General features: G+C 38.0%; 8 protein-coding genes across 8 annotated transcripts; 3 read left to right on the top strand and 5 right to left on the bottom strand.

Moving 5' to 3' along the window:
- Positions 1–4: 4 nt before the first annotated feature.
- BDF20DRAFT_379801 (uncharacterized protein) lies at positions 5–1,667 on the bottom strand. Its single transcript, XM_053075324.1, has 6 exons — positions 1,197–1,667; positions 1,027–1,101; positions 801–935; positions 630–729; positions 407–549; positions 5–327 (listed from the first exon to the last, which is right to left on the bottom strand). The coding sequence occupies exons 1-6, from the start codon at positions 1,386–1,388 to the stop codon at positions 271–273; spliced, it is 702 nt and encodes a 233-aa protein (XP_052938129.1). The 5' UTR covers positions 1,389–1,667; the 3' UTR covers positions 5–270.
- Positions 1,668–2,640: 973 nt separating this feature from the next.
- On the top strand, positions 2,641–4,343 carry BDF20DRAFT_911442 (uncharacterized protein; the record flags this gene model as incomplete). Its single annotated transcript, XM_053083819.1, has 2 exons — positions 2,641–3,259; positions 3,337–4,343. The coding sequence occupies 2 exons, from the start codon at positions 2,641–2,643 to the stop codon at positions 4,341–4,343; spliced, it is 1,626 nt and encodes a 541-aa protein (XP_052938128.1).
- A 197-nt stretch (positions 4,344–4,540) lies between these two features.
- On the bottom strand, positions 4,541–6,801 carry BDF20DRAFT_379163 (ammonium transporter AmtB-like domain-containing protein). Its single transcript, XM_053075321.1, has 3 exons — positions 6,058–6,801; positions 5,794–5,930; positions 4,541–5,704 (listed from the first exon to the last, which is right to left on the bottom strand). Exons 1-3 carry the CDS (start codon positions 6,449–6,451, stop codon positions 4,739–4,741), a joined length of 1,497 nt encoding a protein of 498 aa, XP_052938127.1. The 5' UTR covers positions 6,452–6,801; the 3' UTR covers positions 4,541–4,738.
- Positions 6,802–6,932: 131 nt separating this feature from the next.
- Positions 6,933–8,368, bottom strand: BDF20DRAFT_911440 (WD40-repeat-containing domain protein; the record flags this gene model as incomplete). The annotated part of the gene is made up of 6 exons (XM_053083818.1): positions 6,933–7,086; positions 7,157–7,343; positions 7,426–7,696; positions 7,776–7,971; positions 8,047–8,169; positions 8,238–8,368. The coding sequence occupies 6 exons, from the start codon at positions 8,366–8,368 to the stop codon at positions 6,933–6,935; spliced, it is 1,062 nt and encodes a 353-aa protein (XP_052938126.1).
- A 403-nt stretch (positions 8,369–8,771) lies between these two features.
- Positions 8,772–10,654, top strand: BDF20DRAFT_816540 (WD40-repeat-containing domain protein; the record flags this gene model as incomplete). The annotated part of the gene is made up of 5 exons (XM_053077161.1): positions 8,772–9,119; positions 9,204–9,253; positions 9,350–9,686; positions 9,762–10,102; positions 10,180–10,654. 5 exons carry the CDS (start codon positions 8,772–8,774, stop codon positions 10,652–10,654), a joined length of 1,551 nt encoding a protein of 516 aa, XP_052938125.1.
- Positions 10,655–10,890: 236 nt separating this feature from the next.
- BDF20DRAFT_993739 (uncharacterized protein) lies at positions 10,891–11,700 on the bottom strand (the record flags this gene model as incomplete). The annotated part of the gene is made up of 3 exons (XM_053085391.1): positions 11,496–11,700; positions 11,300–11,415; positions 10,891–11,205 (listed from the first exon to the last, which is right to left on the bottom strand). Exons 1-3 carry the CDS (start codon positions 11,635–11,637, stop codon positions 10,891–10,893), a joined length of 573 nt encoding a protein of 190 aa, XP_052938124.1. The 5' UTR covers positions 11,638–11,700.
- Positions 11,701–12,692, bottom strand: BDF20DRAFT_859253 (uncharacterized protein). The gene is made up of 2 exons (XM_053080459.1): positions 12,446–12,692; positions 11,701–12,378 (listed from the first exon to the last, which is right to left on the bottom strand). The coding sequence occupies exons 1-2, from the start codon at positions 12,579–12,581 to the stop codon at positions 12,128–12,130; spliced, it is 387 nt and encodes a 128-aa protein (XP_052938123.1). The 5' UTR covers positions 12,582–12,692; the 3' UTR covers positions 11,701–12,127.
- A 1,772-nt stretch (positions 12,693–14,464) lies between these two features.
- On the top strand, positions 14,465–17,501 carry BDF20DRAFT_999337 (alkaline-phosphatase-like protein). The gene is made up of 9 exons (XM_053085484.1): positions 14,465–14,563; positions 14,654–15,026; positions 15,104–15,545; positions 15,624–15,932; positions 15,994–16,096; positions 16,181–16,370; positions 16,440–16,635; positions 16,703–16,987; positions 17,068–17,501. Exons 2-9 carry the CDS (start codon positions 14,866–14,868, stop codon positions 17,401–17,403), a joined length of 2,022 nt encoding a protein of 673 aa, XP_052938122.1. The 5' UTR covers positions 14,465–14,563; positions 14,654–14,865; the 3' UTR covers positions 17,404–17,501.
- The last annotated feature ends 109 nt before the right edge of the window (positions 17,502–17,610 follow it).

Here is a 17,610-nt window from a genome sequence, read left to right as displayed (position 1 = left end):
TGTAAAAATACGACCCCCATATCTGAAAATGCGAAATTGATTTTTATTGACTAACGATATCGATTTTAAGTGATCAGCGATATCACTTCTAAAGGGCTGCGGAATTGCTTGGTGGCATGACTGTATTTACACAACGATATATGCTTTACGTAGATTTCATTGATCGAATAACTTCCAATGAGACAACCTGAGTTATAGAATGAAAAAACAAAAGACATGTCAGTTGATCGCTTGCTCATTTGAACAATATTTGTATCCATAATAAAAACGTTACTCAGGGGTAATTTTGATGTAGATCAGTAGGAACTTGAAGATATCACCTTCGGGCTATCAATCCCAAATTAAAAAGAAGAGACTGTTAATTACTATTCACTGTTGGTCACCTCAAACTTCATATGTAACTCACGAGTATGAGCGGGGGAATGGCATAAGGTTCTTTGATGCTTAAATAATGTTTGAATATATGTAAGATAATCGCTGAATCAGTAGGCATCCCAGCTACTTTGGGTGTAAATCGGAATGCAGCCATTTTATTACTAGATGCAAGTTCTATTTTCATGAATGGCAAGTGTTAGTTACGTTTAATCTCATCCACAAAAGACTCGAGAATTATCTCCTGTGCACTTTACCTTTGATGCGTTCAATTACATATCGTCTACTTTCAATATCTCCAAAGCCGTCCAAGCTGATGAAACTTTCAACATCAGGTAAAGTGAAAGCAATATCCATCTAGTAATCATAATGAAACTGACTTTAGCCATTTGTACTGCGTATGAGTCTATCTATCAACTACTACTTACATTTGATGGAAGCATCATTGAAAGGACTACAGTGCTAAGAGGACAGTTGGCTACTGTATAGCCCTTTGGTGAGAGACACTCATTGTAATTCTCAATGGCTTTGGATAGAGGTATAAGCATATTCTTTAACAAGATCTATGAACACAACCAGTTTTTTGAAAAAGTAAGAGTAAAGAAAGAATTTAGCATCGAGTAAGTATACACTGGCAATAGAAAATCAACTTACATCTGTTAATTTGTCATAATAAGGACGAGAAGTACGATCATTGAATGCACACCATTGTCGTTGGAATTCAATTTTCTAATTCATATAGTACACACAATAACACGAAATTGTTTTTAGAAAAGCAGAGTTCACTTCTGTGTACTTCATTTTTTCGACTTTGGCTTATGTACCTGCTCAATTCTAAAGTCTTCAATGATTTCAGGCGTCGGCGATAGATACCATAATAAACGTTCGCGATGTGCTGTAGGTTTCGCGGGAGGTCTAACACACGGTGTGTAACGAAGTTTAGGTACCTCCGGTGCACCTGCTACTGTCGAAAAGGCTGTTGTCGCAGATGTTGCGTTTCCTCTCATGAAAGACATGCCTGCCGATGTATTCAAATTGACTCCAGCGAACTGATTATTGTTAGAGGCGGTAGCGTTTTGATCAGTATAAGAAGCTGTAGGTTTCACAAAGGAATCCTGCGATTGTGCATTGAATATAGTGGTAGAGCCGCTTTTGGAAAATAAGGATACAAATTCTCTATCAGATATTCTGGTCGGTTTAGATTGATCCACGGGAGTTATATTCACATCGACTTTGGGTTGCTGGGTGGACTGAGTCGATGGAGTCTTAACCACTTGTGAACCTAATTAACAAAATCAGAATGAACAAACAGAGCGTTGCAAAAAAGGGGATCCCTTCGAAATTGTTACCTGGAAATAAACAACGATAGAATCTGCAAAGAGCAGATACGAATGGACCTGGAACTATAAATGGTATAAGGCTGAGTCATTTACAAGAGACTAGTGTATAACTTTCTGCGTTACCAAAAAGATAATCTTTATAAGGGAACTGGACAGCTGAGAAGTACGGGTGAATAGTTCTTTTTGAAGCCCAAAATATATTGGCAATACAGCCTAGATTTAACAAAAGTTCTATTCAAATATTGTGAGCCAACTTGAAGTGAGAAAGGAAGAAATAGATCTTTCTTTGAGCTTTACTGATCCAACGAATGTATGGCAGTTTAAATAAAAAAGGTATCATATAGTCGATCAACCACAAGCCAACTAAAGCAAGTGCATTGCTTTGTATAATGTAGGCATTTTGTGAATAATCTGAAGGTGAACAAATCCAGGAAGGAAGTAAAGACAAGACCCTTGATAGTGTGGGTGAATGTGACGTTAGAGTTGGCATTCTATTTGAGAAGCGTTTCTTAGATCAACAACAAGAACAAAAAAAAAAAAAAAAAAAAAAAAAAACCAAAAAACCAACTCGCAGGGTAAAATGAAGTTTTTTTAGCAACGCGTTAGAAAATTTCAAATTGGAAGTCAGGAATGTACTCGATATGGCTGTACGTCCAAATACATTCAATAAAAGATGCTTGCCAGTTTGTCCGTATAACTAAAACAAAAAAGCTGAGGAATAGGTAAAAACTTTTTAATTTGAGTAATGTCATTAGAATTACTGCAGATAACATTGGTAGCTAGATGCCGTGCTGTGACAACAATGATACATTGAAATGAAGTTCAACACATAGATATACTGCTACAAGATAGCAACGAGTGATTTCACTTCTTTCTTTCTGTTTTACTTGACTTTTGTTGTTAATAGAGCTTTATCCTATTCTCAAATATGTCAACTTATTATCAAACAATAATGATGAAAGACTCAATTGAGAGTACCATCGGTTCAGATGACGTAGCGGCAGAGGAAGAGCCACATTATCAAAGCAGGTCCAACACCATTAATGCTAGCAATAGCAACAATAATATAACCATTCAAGACAGTAACATATATCAGTTTCTGTCGAATATTAATGAACGTCTTGTCAATATTGAAGCTTACATAAAAAAGCAGAGATTTGAACAATCTTTGGAGGAACTCAAAACTGCTACTGCTGGCGGAGACGTAGCTGATACCTCGTCTATATTTCAAAATACAAAGACAAGCGACACATCCATCAAACACTCTGTCCTTCAAAACCTTCAACCTGTTTCTATCCGCGAAAAGCCTATGCATAGTTCTTCTCATCTCTATAAAGACCGCCAAATGAGAAGAATTTATGGTACTAAGCGTATCAGGAAAGACGAGTATCATATCGAATCGGATATCACTTCTCCGGCTATTACAGATGATGATGCTGACACAAGCTACCACGTTGAAAATGATAAAGACGAAAGCATGTCAAGCATAAAACCTTCTTCTTCTATTTTTAAGGACGCTCTGAACTTGACATCTTCTATGTTACAAAGTAAGTGCTCTTCGATTCGAAGGATCTCTATCAGTCTGATAACGAGCTATTTTTGATCGAAACACTTCTTAAACTAGCATCTGAATTTATCAACAGTAAAACGTTATTGGCAAAGGAACAAAAGCAAAACTTTAACAGTCAAGGGCAGCCAAACCAATGTCAGAAAATGCTCCTACCACGTCAAACACAGTTACAACAATTGAATCTCTGCAAAACGGTTAATACAGTCTCTTCATCATCTTCCTCTTCTGGCTGTGAGAAAAAGCAAGCATCACATATTAAGCAATTGCCGACAAAAGCTGCATATCCAACGAGAAGTAGACAAAGAACCATACCTTACAAAAAGAATTTGGGTACTTCAACTGAAATCTTGAAGGAACTTATAAAAACATTCATCAAAAACGACATGGTGCTCAAGTATGACGCAGAGGAAGATGAAGACGTGGATATCGATTACCTTGAAATGGTATATAAGAATATCCAGGCTACTGTTCGGGAATTCTGTTACAATTCCACCACTTTGCTTCGTCTGAGCGAACAGTATAATTTCTGGCATGAAGTTCCAGCTAAAGAACAAACAGCAATCTACACTGCTATTGAGAAATTAGTTGAGGATGACTTCTCTGAGGAGGGTATTCAACTCTCACAATGTGTAAATTATTGGGCAGCGAAAGAGTTTTCACTCAATTATTTAAGAAAACGCTTTTTTGACCAGCGAGCAAATAGGAAAAATGCTAAAAGGATCGACTTTGCACAGGAAGAGAAAAATATAGTGGGAGTAAAAAAACGTCCGAAGGAGCAGCGACAACAAAGATCTACTGGTAATAGTGAATGTAGAGAGATTGAGGAAGAAAGAGAAGATGAAAAAACGGCTTTTCAACGTATATCCTTGTGGAAGGAAATAGAGAGAGTCTATGATAATGTTGACCTGCAATTCGCCTCAGAAACCGGAATAAATGAAGAAGACTGTATCATGGGCACAAGAGAAGTAACGGTAAATAACAATGCTACCTGTTCAATCGACATAGGAGTTGAATCACAGGCCGAAGAGTCCATGATGACACTTAAAGGCTCCAAAAATTAGCAAGCAAATGTAGCGAAATAATAGTCTATTCTTGCTCAACTCCTTTAACAGATAATTTTCGGTTATTGCTTTAGGGCTAAAATTACATAATGATTTATTCACTATTTCGTTTGTTTAACCCTGTGCCCGACGAAACAAGAATTTATTGAAGGTTTGCGTATGAGTGCTCTCATATGTAGTCTACATCTTTTTATTTCTTTTTTGCTTAAGATCATAATGAACAATGAGAGAAGCTGGGGTTAAATAAGTAATAATTAACCCCAAATAGTAAAAATTAGTTAGTACTATGCTTAATGGAATGATGCCTGAATTGATAAAGGTCGTTGTATGTTTAAATTATAGATTGTTGAAAATGAATCGAGTATGAAATTACGAGCTGGAGTGTGTTATATTTTTCAAGCATTGCTGAGACTTCCTGGGACCACTGGTTTTTCCACATCCATGGAATCTTGAGCTTGAGCTTCGAAAGGATAGCGTTCTATTTCTTCTTTCATTATTTTCTCTTCCCCCGTATTTCGGTTCACGCCAATAATTTTGTCAACGTGATAATAAGCCATTTCACCAATTTCTGCAACATCCAAACCTTGCAACTCAGATTCTCGGTCCACACGCAAGGAAAGACCAGGTATCTTGTTCATGATAAACAATATTAAATAAGTGATGACAAAAGACCAAGCAGCGCCTGCCGTTGCTTCTGCTAATTGATACCCCAGTTGAGCCCAATGATGGTTCATCCAGCCTCCCTTGATGACGGAAGTTCCATCGAGAGCGGCAACGTAGGACTCGGCAAACAAACCTGTCAATAATGATCCAACATAACCACCTATTCCATGCACAGCAAAAACATCTGCTACATCATCATAACGAAGCCAACGTTTCAAATGGACGGCCAAATTACATGCACAAGCTCCCAAAAAACCGATTGCTACAGCGGGTGCTGGTCCCACAAAACCTGAAGCAGGTGTAATGGCTACTAGGCCGGCTACAGCGCCCGAACAAAAACCCAATGCGGAAAATTTACGTTCAACACGATAATCAATCAGCATCCAAGTAATAGCACCTACAGAAGCAGCCAAATTGGTAACAACACAGGCCATGGCAGCACGTAGGTTTCCAGACAATCCAGAACCACCGTTGAAACCAAACCAGCCGAACCATAAAAGTGCAGTGCCGAGAACGACGTTAGACATGTTATGTGGCTTGAATTCTTCTTCCATGGCTTTTATTTGAGGGTCATTGTTGTTACTATTTCTTTTATGGCTGCTGGAGGAGGATAGTAATACAATATCATGACCTTCACGACGGCCTAAAATAATGGCATAGGCTAGACTAGCAAATCCACTGGTGATATGAACAGGAGTCTGCAATATGTTTTTATAGTTATTTCGTTTCATGAATTAGCTTAAATAGATGATTGAATAGCAGGCTTAATGGAATGAGCAATACTTACACCACCTGCATAGTCAATCGCTCCTAATTTTGCACTCCAACCATTCAAATTCCAAGTCCAGCTCGCAACGACGTTGTATACAAGCGTAGACCAAATAAAGATGAAGATAATCATAGGTAACAATCGACCACGTTCAGCTGTAAAGCAGTAAAAAAGAAAAATTGATGATTGCACGTTAGAAACATTGAGTACTATCTATCGTATCTTTCCCTCTTGCTTTTGAGCAAAATTTTTTACTGTAAAGATTGCTGTGATTTACATTACCTGCAGAACCAATCGCTAAAGCAGGAGTTAATGCTGCAAACATACATTGATAGACACAAAAGACGAGATCGGGCACGGTCGTGTTGCCGATAGAAGGATCACCTAAAACACCACGTAAAAAGGCATAATCCAGATTACCGATAAGCCCGCTGGTGGCTGTTTTACTGAATGTCAGACTATAACCCCAAATAAACCATTGTACACTGACGATGACAAGGGAAAGGACGCAACACATGATGAGAGACAAAGCATTTTTACGACGTGCCATGCCTGAATAAAAGTAACCGACACCGGGTATCATAAGCCAAACAAGGGCTGTAGAAATCAAAACCCAAGCAATATCGCCTGGATTATATGTGGAAATGGATGACGTTGGCGTTGAAGGTGCGTCCATTGAGGTTTATTATTGACAAGAGAGTTGTCTTTATTTTAGGTATATCAGATAAGAAAAATCGAAGGAAAATAATTAGATGCAAAATGGAAAAGAAAGGAAGAGTGAAAGAATGTAGAGAGTTTAGAACAGAACAATTTATAAGGCAGATAAGATAGGGCCTTTATGTAGCAATTAGGTCCCTACTTTTATTTTATATACAGGCGTTCCTATTTTCTATGTATACAAAGATAAAAGGACATATTTTTTTGTTTTTTACTAACAATCCATGCTTAGTAGATAAGCTTAGAACTGCACTAATTACAATTTAGGAAATGTTTGATATAAAATCCAGGATTCCTGCCATCGTTCTTGGTAGCACACCTTTTCATGAACAAGCATGCGTTGGACATCCATTTTCCTTATCTTTTGTCAATATTTATTAATACTCCCAAAAATGCGATATTCCTCGGAATTGAAATCAAATGTAAAAAAATTCATGTGATCAATAAATATTCCATAGACTGATCCGATTGTCCTCACTTCCACCAATAAGCAAGCTATGATTTTCACGTCCAAACTCCAGGCTGTATACCGAACCTTTGTGATAAGATAAAATAGCCAAAGGCTTCATTGTTTTGACTGAAAAGAGTCTGATTCTAGCATATAACGTATGTTGTGAATGCCTTGCTTTTTTTCTACTTTCATATATAGTTTGATTTGTTTTACCTATTGTCATATCCTCCTGATGCAAATATCTTATTGTCTGAACGGATTCTCAATGATACAACTCCAGATTTTTTTAGAGTAATCCTTTTTACGGTTTCACCTGTAGATAGAGAGTAGTTGCAAAGTTGATTATCCGCGGAAGAGGACAAACCGAATAAGTGCGTGTTATCTACAGCCAAATCAAGAACTATTATGGGTAGCTGAGTTAGGATACTCTTTGATAAATCATATATTCTTGAAGCACGGAAAAATAATCTAAAGGGCATTACTTGGCTCTTTATGTTCATGTCTGTGCCAGAGAATTTTCTTTCTTTCACTATGCCTCGTTGCTCCCAAATCCCATAGAACCACCATTCCACTTTCATAACCTGCCAGGACATGAAAGCTGGTTTTGATATCGTGATCTTCCTCGTTTTGTTGAGGAAGATTGGACGGCACAAACATCTGTACGGCCATACAGGTGCCTAGACGAAGTGTACCAGTATCGTCATTTACATTCTGAAGTATATAATGTTCGTTTGTTAAGTCATAAATATCAAACTAAAATCGATATCAATGAAGGAGTGGTCAATGGAGTTCTTTTCACATTCGAGGACGCTATTCTTTCAATATGATCTACCATAGAAAGCTCCTCTTTTGAAGGAAAGCATAGTATAACGGCTTGCTTAGCCTCAAAACATGCAAATTTACAAAAGCCTACGCCATTATAAGTGATAGAGGATATTAACTCTGGTAGATCTTCCATTTGCTGCTGTTGCTGTTCTTCTGCTGCAGTTATCAGTTTCCATATATGGATTTTGTTATCTCTGCCCTGACTTTGAAGAAAAAACACCAAACAAGTTTTGTAATGTGTAAGCTAGGAAGCTTTTTCTTTTGTTCCAACGGATTACCTTATCAGTTTAGTGTCATTGTCAATACTATAGACTTTTAAACAACTCGATTGATGCGCTTTCCATTTTTTAATAGGTCGCTTTGTTTGCATCTTCCAGATAACAATCCAACCATCATTATCACTACCGAGTTATGCGACTTTGAGATTCAGAACAATTATTACAGTTTCCTTGTTCTTCTATATCCTTACCAGGAAGCAAGATACTGATCTTTATCAAACAAGTGTAGGTAATTTACCGTACTCTTATGCTCTCTACATATGTAAAATGGCGGTGGAGGCGCTTCTGCGTTTCTGGCCGTTTTATTGCTATCATTGGACATTTGGTGAGGAATAGAAAAGATCAAGGAGGGGGAAGAGACGAATTTGCAGAAATGGACCCTTCGGCGGGATTTCAACATTGCTGCTATGATATGTTACAGGTTTTCCGCTTTGATAAAAATCAGGCAAACGCTTGAGTTACTGTATATATACTTCCATTCAGCCAAAAAGAAATATAATAAAGCTTACTTTTTTGTGATTTCATTCTTTGGTTTGCCAAAATAATTCATGCAAAATGCATGCTTTCAATTCACGGTGGTACCGATGGTGACTGCTTTCGGTCGCCACCAGTGGCTTTGAAAATAAAATGGAAACTCGGAGACAATTCAACACTGTGCGCTTTTCGGTTTGCCTTGCAGCTATTTCTTATTTTTTTGTAAATTTCCCCTTCACTTGTAAAACATAATGGCTATAGATCCCTTTTTCACTAGTGCTCGTAAGAGAAAGCGTTCGAATAACAAAAAAACACCAGCAACGGCAGCACAAAAACAAAAGAAAGTAAATAAAAAAGAGGATAGCGATGTTGAAGGTGATTCAGGTGAAGAGGATCAGTTCAATGCCAATTTGTCGCAAAGTGATGTTGACGTCTCATCGGAGGAAGAAGAAATTGAGGAAACTGCAGCTGAAAAACGTGTTAGATTAGCCAAAGCTTATTTGGGGTCGATAGAAAAGTCTTTGGAGGACGATGGTATTGGTTTTGATGCCGCTGACTTGGATAAAGATCTGATTGCCGAGCGTTTAAAGAAAGATGATGTATGCTTACCATTCGAATTTATAGAGTTTTTGTGATAGTTGATGTCTGACCTGTATTTAATTATTTCATGTATCTATATACAGGATGAAAGTGAAGGTCGACTGCATATGCGAATCGCTGATAGAGTAAGGCGGTTTTTTTTTTGCACTCCTGTCAATCGTCGAACGAATCACATTTGCTAACCTCCTCATCTTTTTTTCCTTCTTTGATCGGTACAGTTCGATTTCAGCAATATCGAAAAAATCAAGTCGAATATTTGTCGAGGACATCAGTTACCCGTAACAGCAGTCGCTCTAGCAGAAAATGGAACAATATTCTATTCGGCTTCAAAGGAAGGTTCTATCATCAAATGGGACGCAAAAACTTTCAAAAAACTACATACATTTCCTGGTGGAAGAAAGGGAGTGAAGAATTTTGATGGACATACAGATCATATTTTGTGCTTAGCTATTAGCAATGATGGGAAATATTTGGCCAGTGGAGGAAAAGACAAATGCATCAATATCTGGTCTGTGACAGAAGATAAACACATAGCTAAATTCACACAGCATCGAGATGCGGTTTCTGTAAGTTAAATCAAAGGAGAAAGAAATTAGGTCTGGCTGTTACAATCGCTGTATACTTACCGTTAGTCTTAATAGGGCCTCGCTTTTCGTAAAACGTCAAACCAACTATATTCAGCATCTCATGATCGTACAATCAAATTATGGAATATCGACGAAAAAGCATATATAGAAACCTTATTTGGTCATCAAGATCAAATCACAGGTATTGATACCCTTGTACGTGAACGCTGTCTTTCTGTAGGCGGTAGAGATAAAACAGCGAGATGGTGGAAAATTGTTGAAGAGTCACAGTTAGTCTATAGAGGCGGTATTTCTTCAAAGAATCCAGAGACAGGAGCCATCCAATATGTGGAAGGATCATTAGATTGTCTGGCACAAATAGATGAAAGTATGTTTGTAACAGGTGGCGATAGTGGGTAATGTATACACGACTCTAAAAAGATCTAGTAAAATAAGAGAGCATCTTCTTATATGAAAAATTGAAACGCTTTAGATTGATCTCGTTATGGGACATTCAACGTAAAAAACCTGTATTCTCTCTTCCAACAGCTCATGGATTGAACACAGTAGCTAGCGAGTCAGAAGGAGATATAAATACACCTTATTGGATTACAGCTCTTGCAAGTCTAAAATTCTCTGATCTATTTGTTTCCGGATCATGGGATGGATATATTCGACTCTATAAGCTAGCACAGGATAATAGGAGCTTCAAAGAAATTGGTAAGCTACCAGTAAATGGCGTAGTCAATGATATACAAATCAAACAATTGTTCCCTTCCAAACGTACATTGATTGTCGTGGCTGTGGGTCAAGAGCTGAAATTGGGTCGCTGGATTCGGTTGAAGAACGGCGTAAAGAATTGTACGAAAATTTTTGAGCTCGAAATGACATCTACAGGAGCAGTGTCAGCGACGGTAGTAGATGGAAATGGAGATGATAAAGGCGAATCACAATTTAGAATTATATAAGTGAGCATGTCTTTAATAAAAAAAAAAACATCTGCATAGGCTGGAATGGCATTTGGAGTATATTTAATATGTATTAATGAAGTGACAATATGGAATGTAGGTAAAAAAAAACTTTATACATTGGAGAAAGAGGGATATGTAAAAATGTAGTAATATGTAAGACTCGCGTCAAAAAAAGTCTAAGTATGAATTAGTCTATCTTTTATATCAAGTAAATTGCCTTAATCATAGTATGTTTACTCTTGCTGGTGAAGGTTCAATGACCAGATATTTTTATCTTGTGCCGATGATAGTTTTGCATTCTGTATATCGACGCCCATTAGTTTGATCAATGCAATATCTACTTGTCCTTCTGCTTCATCTAGTTCGCCCTCTCCCATATATTCCACAATGTTATGTTCAGTTTCAAAAACCTTCACTTTATATAATCTAGCGTTGTTGGATCTCCACTGTTCGTTCCTCAGGAAGTGATATTGAAAATTCCACCAAATAAACACTGCCAGGTTTTCTGCAGTACTGGGTTTCTTCTTAAAAAACTCCACGTCCAAATCCTACTGTCATTTGAGTGATTCGTCCCTTGTGTTAAAATGAAAACTCAAATTTATATTTGGCCCTTTGTTTCATATATATCAATAATATACTTGCCAAGTTTCGATGATCAAGCGGGTCCATAACGGCAAGCTTAATGCATTCCTTTAGATCAACCAAATTCATAACCATACCTGTTAAAGGATTTACTTCGCCTTTTAGCGTAATTTCAACTAGCAACAAAACAAAAAACAGTCAGTTCGGCCTAATTCAAAGGTTACATCAACAAAGGGAGCTATCTACCGCTGCTTACTTTTATAATTATGCCCATGAAAATTTGGATGGTTACATTTGCCATACAGCATTCTATTCTCCTCTTCTGACAATTGGGGAGAATGTAATCTGTGTGCTGCTGAAAAAGTCTCTGAACGAGTAATATAAGTGATTGGAGGCATGGAACTTGTTTTTATTAGCTCAACAGACTATTTGAAAGAAATATGGAGTGTTCACTGCAATTGAATAGGTAATAAAAAAAGGAACGATTTTTAGCCTGAGAAAAACTGTTGTTATTGTTCCTCGTAGTTGAACTGAGCCATCCAATCATTGATATGCATGATCAAAGATGTCTCACGGTTGATCCAAAAATGATCACCACCGTTTATGCAAACGCCAGTGATAGATTTGCACCACGTTTCCATCCTAGTTTTGCCTGTAAACTGATCGCGATCGCCATAAATGCACAACGTCTTTTCTGGTTGAGGTTGTATTGGTGGTTGTTTGAAAAAGCCTGATTTCCATGCTGCTAAAAACCATGTAACTCCTAAAGGCATACTGATCAAAATGTGACGGGATGGAACTTTTGTACAAGAAATTGTATTTGCTACCATCGCTCCGAAAGAATAACCCTACAACCATACAGATGTGAATGAGTTTGCAAGCAGAATGCTAGCCTTGGCAATTCATCCTTACACATAAGATTAGATCTGTGATCATTGGAAATGAAGAGGATCGGTATTTGTTGGAATCCAACAGATAGTTCACAACGGATAAGTAGTCGTCCCTCTCAGGAAGACCAGTCCAGCTGGTCTTGCCTTTGGAACGTCCACAGCCGCGGAAGTTTAAGCATACAGATACATAGCCTTTCGCACAGAAATGTTTATGCAATCGTATAACAACATTATTATCCATATTACCGCCTTTCAATGAGTACTTTTTTAGTTTTAGATGCTTTCAATATAGTCATTTGACTCGCTTTTTTATCACCTAAAGGGCCGTATGGATGGGCAATAATAACACCAGATTGTTTTGGCCGTTGATTTTTAGAAAGCTCTGATTGTATTAAGATCTCTATGGGAGTATGGTCACTCTCGGACTCGATAAATAGTTGTTCTACAAGCATATTATTATGGACATTATGATGTAAAAGAAAGGAAAAGAAAAGAGAGTTTTAACGCCCGCCAGGAATGATTTTAATTCTTGTGATCAGCACTAATAAATTTGAAGATATACAGATCACCTTTCTAACGGTAAAACGAAGTGAAAAATGGAATTCAATGAGCCTACTTTCGAAGAAAGCGGATCGAGTGGACATTAAGGCTATCACACCAAAATTGGAATGCAGCTACAAAATGGAAGACTGATCTGGCCGAGCATTTCAAACAGCTTTTACTATTGTGTTTCTTGTGGCCATAGATCAGTTGTAGGCTTTTCATATACATGATGGTATCATTACAGGTCATTGATACATTTATTCCCGACTAATAGCTTTCGTTATCTGTTAAACCAAGTTAAGGAAGAGTTCTGGTTCGTAACCTTGTCTACTATTTGGTCATAGATAAAAAAGGAAGTCTCATTGATATCAGCTACATTCGGAATATAGTTGAGTGAACACCGAAGACATCTTTGGTCTATGGTTACATAAATCCATTACACACATTTCGTTGAGCAAAGAGTATGTGAACTGCCGTAGAACTCTATCTAATACTACCGATTAAAATCGCAGTAGACAGACAAAACCTTTGACTGTCGGCTCATACTCCAATATTCCCATCAGTATGCATAATTGCCGTTATCCTTTATTTTTTTCGAGGTTGAAGACTCAAAGGTCACTGTTATCCATTGTCGGCAACGGCCCTTTTCCTCCTAGAACATTTAATGCAGAATTCTGAACTCGAAAGATGCTATTGTTTGAGGCTACAGGATTGAAATTCTTACTTCACTTTCCAGCCAAGTTATATTCTTATCATTACAGAATCTGCAACCATATTTCAATGATGACCCACACCCAACTTACGGAAAAAAGGCTTCAATCAGCTTGCTTGGAGATTTTGTTCATAGTATATTTGATAGATGCCTGCTATGCGAGAATTTTGTGGGAATCCGTGTTTTGCAGTTATCAACGTGGGTATCTGAGATGTGAGATATACGTTGAGAAGATATTATCCTTCGAGAGCAAAGTAGGCAAAGTTTTACTACTCAATTTAATCTCACTGTTCTAGTAATAACTGCTCCGCACAGGTATAAAAAAGTAAAAATACATTGGTTGGGCCTTGTAGATTTGATTGCTTAAACAAAATAGATATATTGAAATGCTCGGCCATTCTCCTATAGCTCCACAACTACATAATGCAGGAATGGTTTACAAATAACCTATTATACTGTAATATACTCAGCGCACTTAACAGAAGTTTTCCTACACGCTGAAGTAAATTCAAAAGGCGCAACTTCTGCTTTCGGAAGGCAAGACGTACACCCACATGCTACGGTATGGCTCTGTTAGCCGTTCAAATTTCAGACGTGAAAGGACACAGATTAAATGACACCTTGTCTGTCGCAACAATCTTGCTCAAGGGTAAGGATGCGCAATAAGCCAATCATTTATGAGAATACTTCTCATGTGAGCAAAAAATGCTTGATTGTCATTGCTGCAGAAAGTAGCACGGTGCTATGGGACTTTTATGTACCTTATCTTTCATTTCCTTAAACGACAAATATCTCTTAAGATAGACGTTAAAAAAGCCTGTATCAAATAGTTCAATCTTATCTTCTCGATGAGAGAGACGTGTGCATTTATTAAAAAATATATAATAAACAAAAATATATGATGCTTGCACGGACGCACAAACGCTCATATACCCCCTACTTGGTTTTGTTCGCGTATGACAAATGTGTAGTGTCGTAGGCCAGGACTAGGATTGGTGAGAGCCTCTATATCATATAGTCGTCTGATTCGGCAAGACCCACCAACCACAACACCATTTTTTTTGGGACTGATTTTGCGTAACGCTTATTGTAACATTGTCAAAGCCTGAAAAGTCAGCGTGTGCTGTTGTTACATATGTGTGGATGGTTGAGTTCAGATTTATTCGGCATGATTGAGATCTGTACAAAATATATAACGTACAAAACACAATCTAAAAGATATGAGTAACGATGAACCAGCAATAAGAATATGAGCTGTAGTCAACGTACCATGCTACGTCAAATTTGTTACGCTTGTTCCGCCTTCTTAATAAAAGTATTACTATATTGATAATTGGTTTTTTGTCAAAGTAACGAGAAAAATATAGATGGTCCCTATGTACACACTTTCTCCATCCTATATATAAATAGGTCTTTGATTTTGTAAGGTTTTTGAATATTGCTAACTTATACTTCGGCTTCCTTCGTCTACATTCGTTCATATGAAAGGAATCAGTATTACCATACTCTCGCTAAGTGCCATAGTGTCAAGTGCTCTCGCTAGATACGGCGTTGCTCCAAACAGGCCTGCAGACCCCGAAGGCCAATTTCCTCGTCTTGGTGCCTGTCCTGACCCTCATGCCTGCATATTACCACCTGATGTGTAAGTAAAGAAGTACAGTTTATAACCTTACAAGCAATTCTAATCGAATTTTTGTACCAATATTTACCTACTATTAGCTCAACATTCTTACCCGGTGCTTACTTTGACCTTCGCGTAGAACTTCACGCTTATGATTCAGACAGGTCAAAACCTACCCCTCCTGCCTATACTGATTTCAAGACGACAATTCGTAAAGGCAACGGCAAATGGCATGACATTAATGATTACTTGAAGCTTCATAAACAGCCCAAAATCGAAAACTGGAATTTCGGTTGGGTGGACTCCATTGATACTCAATATGCTGCCATTTTGAATAATACAAACAAGCCCATCAACGTCAACGTCACTTCTCGGGCATGGAGAAAGGTGAAATTAACTGAGCCTGGAGAATATGAAGTGAAGGTTCAGTATGGCCCCAAATCCTCTTACTCTGTTAAATATACAGTTGTGGAACCTAAGCACCCCAAGAAGAAGGCTAAAAATGTTATTTTATTCATCTCTGATGGTACTAATGTTGGTGTAAGTATAAGACTATTCACGAAAGAGTGTCCCCTACAAAAATTCAGTCAGACACTAAAGCCTAATTTCCTACTATAGATGATCACTGCTGCTCGTGCACTTGCTCGAAAGCACACATCCGGAAAATATGAAAGCTTGTTACACTTTGAAGAATTTGATAATCTTGGCCATGTCATTACGAACTCTGTTGACAGTTTACTTACCGACTCTGCTAACTCTGCCAGCGCTTATGCGACAGGACACAAGAGTACTGTAGATGCGTTAGGTGTCTACGTTGATTCTTCTGCCGATCCATTTGATGATCCAAAGGTTGAGATTATCACCGAACTCATTCGTCGCCGTCAGCCAAAGAAAGCCATTGGTATTGTAACAACTGCGCAAGCACAGGTAGAGATCAAAAAAAAAAAAACTATTCCGATTTTTGCTACTTACTAACATTTCGATAAAGGATGCTACTCCAGCTGCCTTTGGTAGTCATACTCGTCTACGAGACACGTTAGCTGAGATTACTGATCAGGTAATAAATGGTGTTAAGAACTGGACTCCTCCTGGTAGGTTTTATACAGACAACAGAAGTGAAAATTGAGACACAAAATATCGCCTGTCTGATCGTGCCAACAACCCTACTTTATTAGTTGCTCCTGATGTTTGGCTTGGTGGTGGTGGTAATTTTTTCTCTGGTGAAAGCAGCTTAAACAAGACCAATTACTACGACCAATTCAAATCAGCTGGATATAATATTGCATTCAATAAGAAGGAACTCGCATCTAAGAAACGGTCAGACAAGCCGCTCTTGGGAATTTTCCGCCAGAAGCACCTCGATACGTAAGTTTCAAAAAATACATGTCAGTTCTTTCAGTAGTTATATTGAAAAACCAATATTATTACAAATAGCTGGTTTGAAAGGAACCTTTTTGTAAACAATACTGTTGGAAACAAAGCTGCTCCAGATAATAGCGGCAATGATGCCCTTGGCTCTGACCAGCCCGGCCTTCCTGAAATGACACTTGCTGCATTAGATGTGTTGAAGAAGCGCGGTGGTAAGGACGGTTTCTTTTTGTTGTCTGAAGCTGCGTCCGTCGATAAGCAGGTAAAATCATCATTTCTTTGATTGCGGCAGGAAGAATTGGATGGTAGATTTCTGACTTCAACTTTAGTTGCATGGACTTGATTTTCCTCGTGCGTGGGCTGAACTTATCGAGTTGGACATCACTGTTAAAAATACTGTGGAATGGCTTAAAAAGAATGGTGAATATGAAGATACACTTATTTTGGTAACAGCAGATCACGCTCATGGCTTTGATGTTTGGGGAACCGTTGATCAACGCTACATACGATCTCACGACAAAGAATCAGATATGCTCAACTCAATTGGTGTTTATGGTCATGCAGGCTGGCCTGGTTACTTTGACACCAATAAAGACGGATTCCCTGACAATTTCGTAAGTAACATTGTCTATTTTCCTATCTATGTCAAAAACCAATCACTAAAAGCTTGTACATTTTTTTGTCCTTTATTCAGTCTCCTGATATCACTCTTGCTGCTGGTACTGTTAACGGTCCTCAACATTATGAAGCATGGCAAATTTCTACCGATGGTCCTAGAATGCCAACCAGCACGAAGAATGGTTGGGCTACTGGAAACAAGGAGGATCTTGTAGGAAAGAAAGGTAAAGGCCTTGTTTGGAATAGTAACCTTCCTCACGGAGAGTCTTTCGGTGTACATTCTATGAGCGATGTCTTCATCTATTCCAACGGCCCTGGCTCCGATCTCTTCAAAAAGACAATGGAAAACTGGGAGTTATTCTTCAAGATGGCCGAAGCTATGGATATTATGAAACCTACAAAGCATGAATAACTTAATATCATGACTAATTCTTAACCATTATATACTGCGTAGAGCTTCCATAAATTTAGTATCAGTTTATGATCAATTTTAACCATAAAAATGCAAAAGTAATTTCATAATTTTATGCAATTGTTCCATTGATTTGGGGAACTACCATCTAAATTTGGCAATCTATTTTAAAAACCAATGATACAAGCCACCAAAATCAGTTAAATT

The sequence above is a fragment of the Mycotypha africana genome, assembly GCF_025528875.1.
Source record: "Mycotypha africana strain NRRL 2978 chromosome Unknown BDF20scaffold_3, whole genome shotgun sequence".
In the NCBI taxonomy this organism is placed as follows: Eukaryota; Fungi; Mucoromycota; class Mucoromycetes; order Mucorales; family Mycotyphaceae; genus Mycotypha; species Mycotypha africana.
The sequence above is the reverse complement of the archived record's forward strand: the minus strand, read 5'-3'. Positions and strand labels throughout refer to the sequence as shown.

What these genes read in the sequence shown, in the direction of transcription:
- BDF20DRAFT_379801 (XM_053075324.1), bottom strand. Translation starts at nt 1,388, where the DNA reads ATGTCTTTCATGAGAGGAAACGCAACATCTGCGACAACAGCCTTTTCG. An exon ending in ATTATGACAAATTAACAGAT is followed by an intron (nt 936 to 1,026) that starts GTAAGTTGATTT and finishes TTGTGTTCATAG; the next exon opens with ATCTTGTTAAAGAATATGCT. An exon ending in TGTAATTGAACGCATCAAAG is followed by an intron (nt 550 to 629) that starts GTAAAGTGCACA and finishes TCATGAAAATAG; the next exon opens with AACTTGCATCTAGTAATAAA.
- BDF20DRAFT_379163 (XM_053075321.1), bottom strand. Translation starts at nt 6,451, where the DNA reads ATGGACGCACCTTCAACGCCAACGTCATCCATTTCCACATATAATCCA. An exon ending in TTTAGCGATTGGTTCTGCAG is followed by an intron (nt 5,931 to 6,057) that starts GTAATGTAAATC and finishes ACTGCTTTACAG; the next exon opens with CTGAACGTGGTCGATTGTTA. An exon ending in CGATTGACTATGCAGGTGGT is followed by an intron (nt 5,705 to 5,793) that starts GTAAGTATTGCT and finishes AACATATTGCAG; the next exon opens with ACTCCTGTTCATATCACCAG.
- BDF20DRAFT_859253 (XM_053080459.1), bottom strand. Translation starts at nt 12,581, where the DNA reads ATGCTTGTAGAACAACTATTTATCGAGTCCGAGAGTGACCATACTCCC. An exon ending in CCATCCATACGGCCCTTTAG is followed by an intron (nt 12,379 to 12,445) that starts GTGATAAAAAAG and finishes ACTCATTGAAAG; the next exon opens with GCGGTAATATGGATAATAAT.
- BDF20DRAFT_999337 (XM_053085484.1), top strand. Translation starts at nt 14,866, where the DNA reads ATGAAAGGAATCAGTATTACCATACTCTCGCTAAGTGCCATAGTGTCA. An exon ending in TAACAACTGCGCAAGCACAG is followed by an intron (nt 15,933 to 15,993) that starts GTAGAGATCAAA and finishes ATTTCGATAAAG; the next exon opens with GATGCTACTCCAGCTGCCTT. An exon ending in CTGCGTCCGTCGATAAGCAG is followed by an intron (nt 16,636 to 16,702) that starts GTAAAATCATCA and finishes CTTCAACTTTAG; the next exon opens with TTGCATGGACTTGATTTTCC.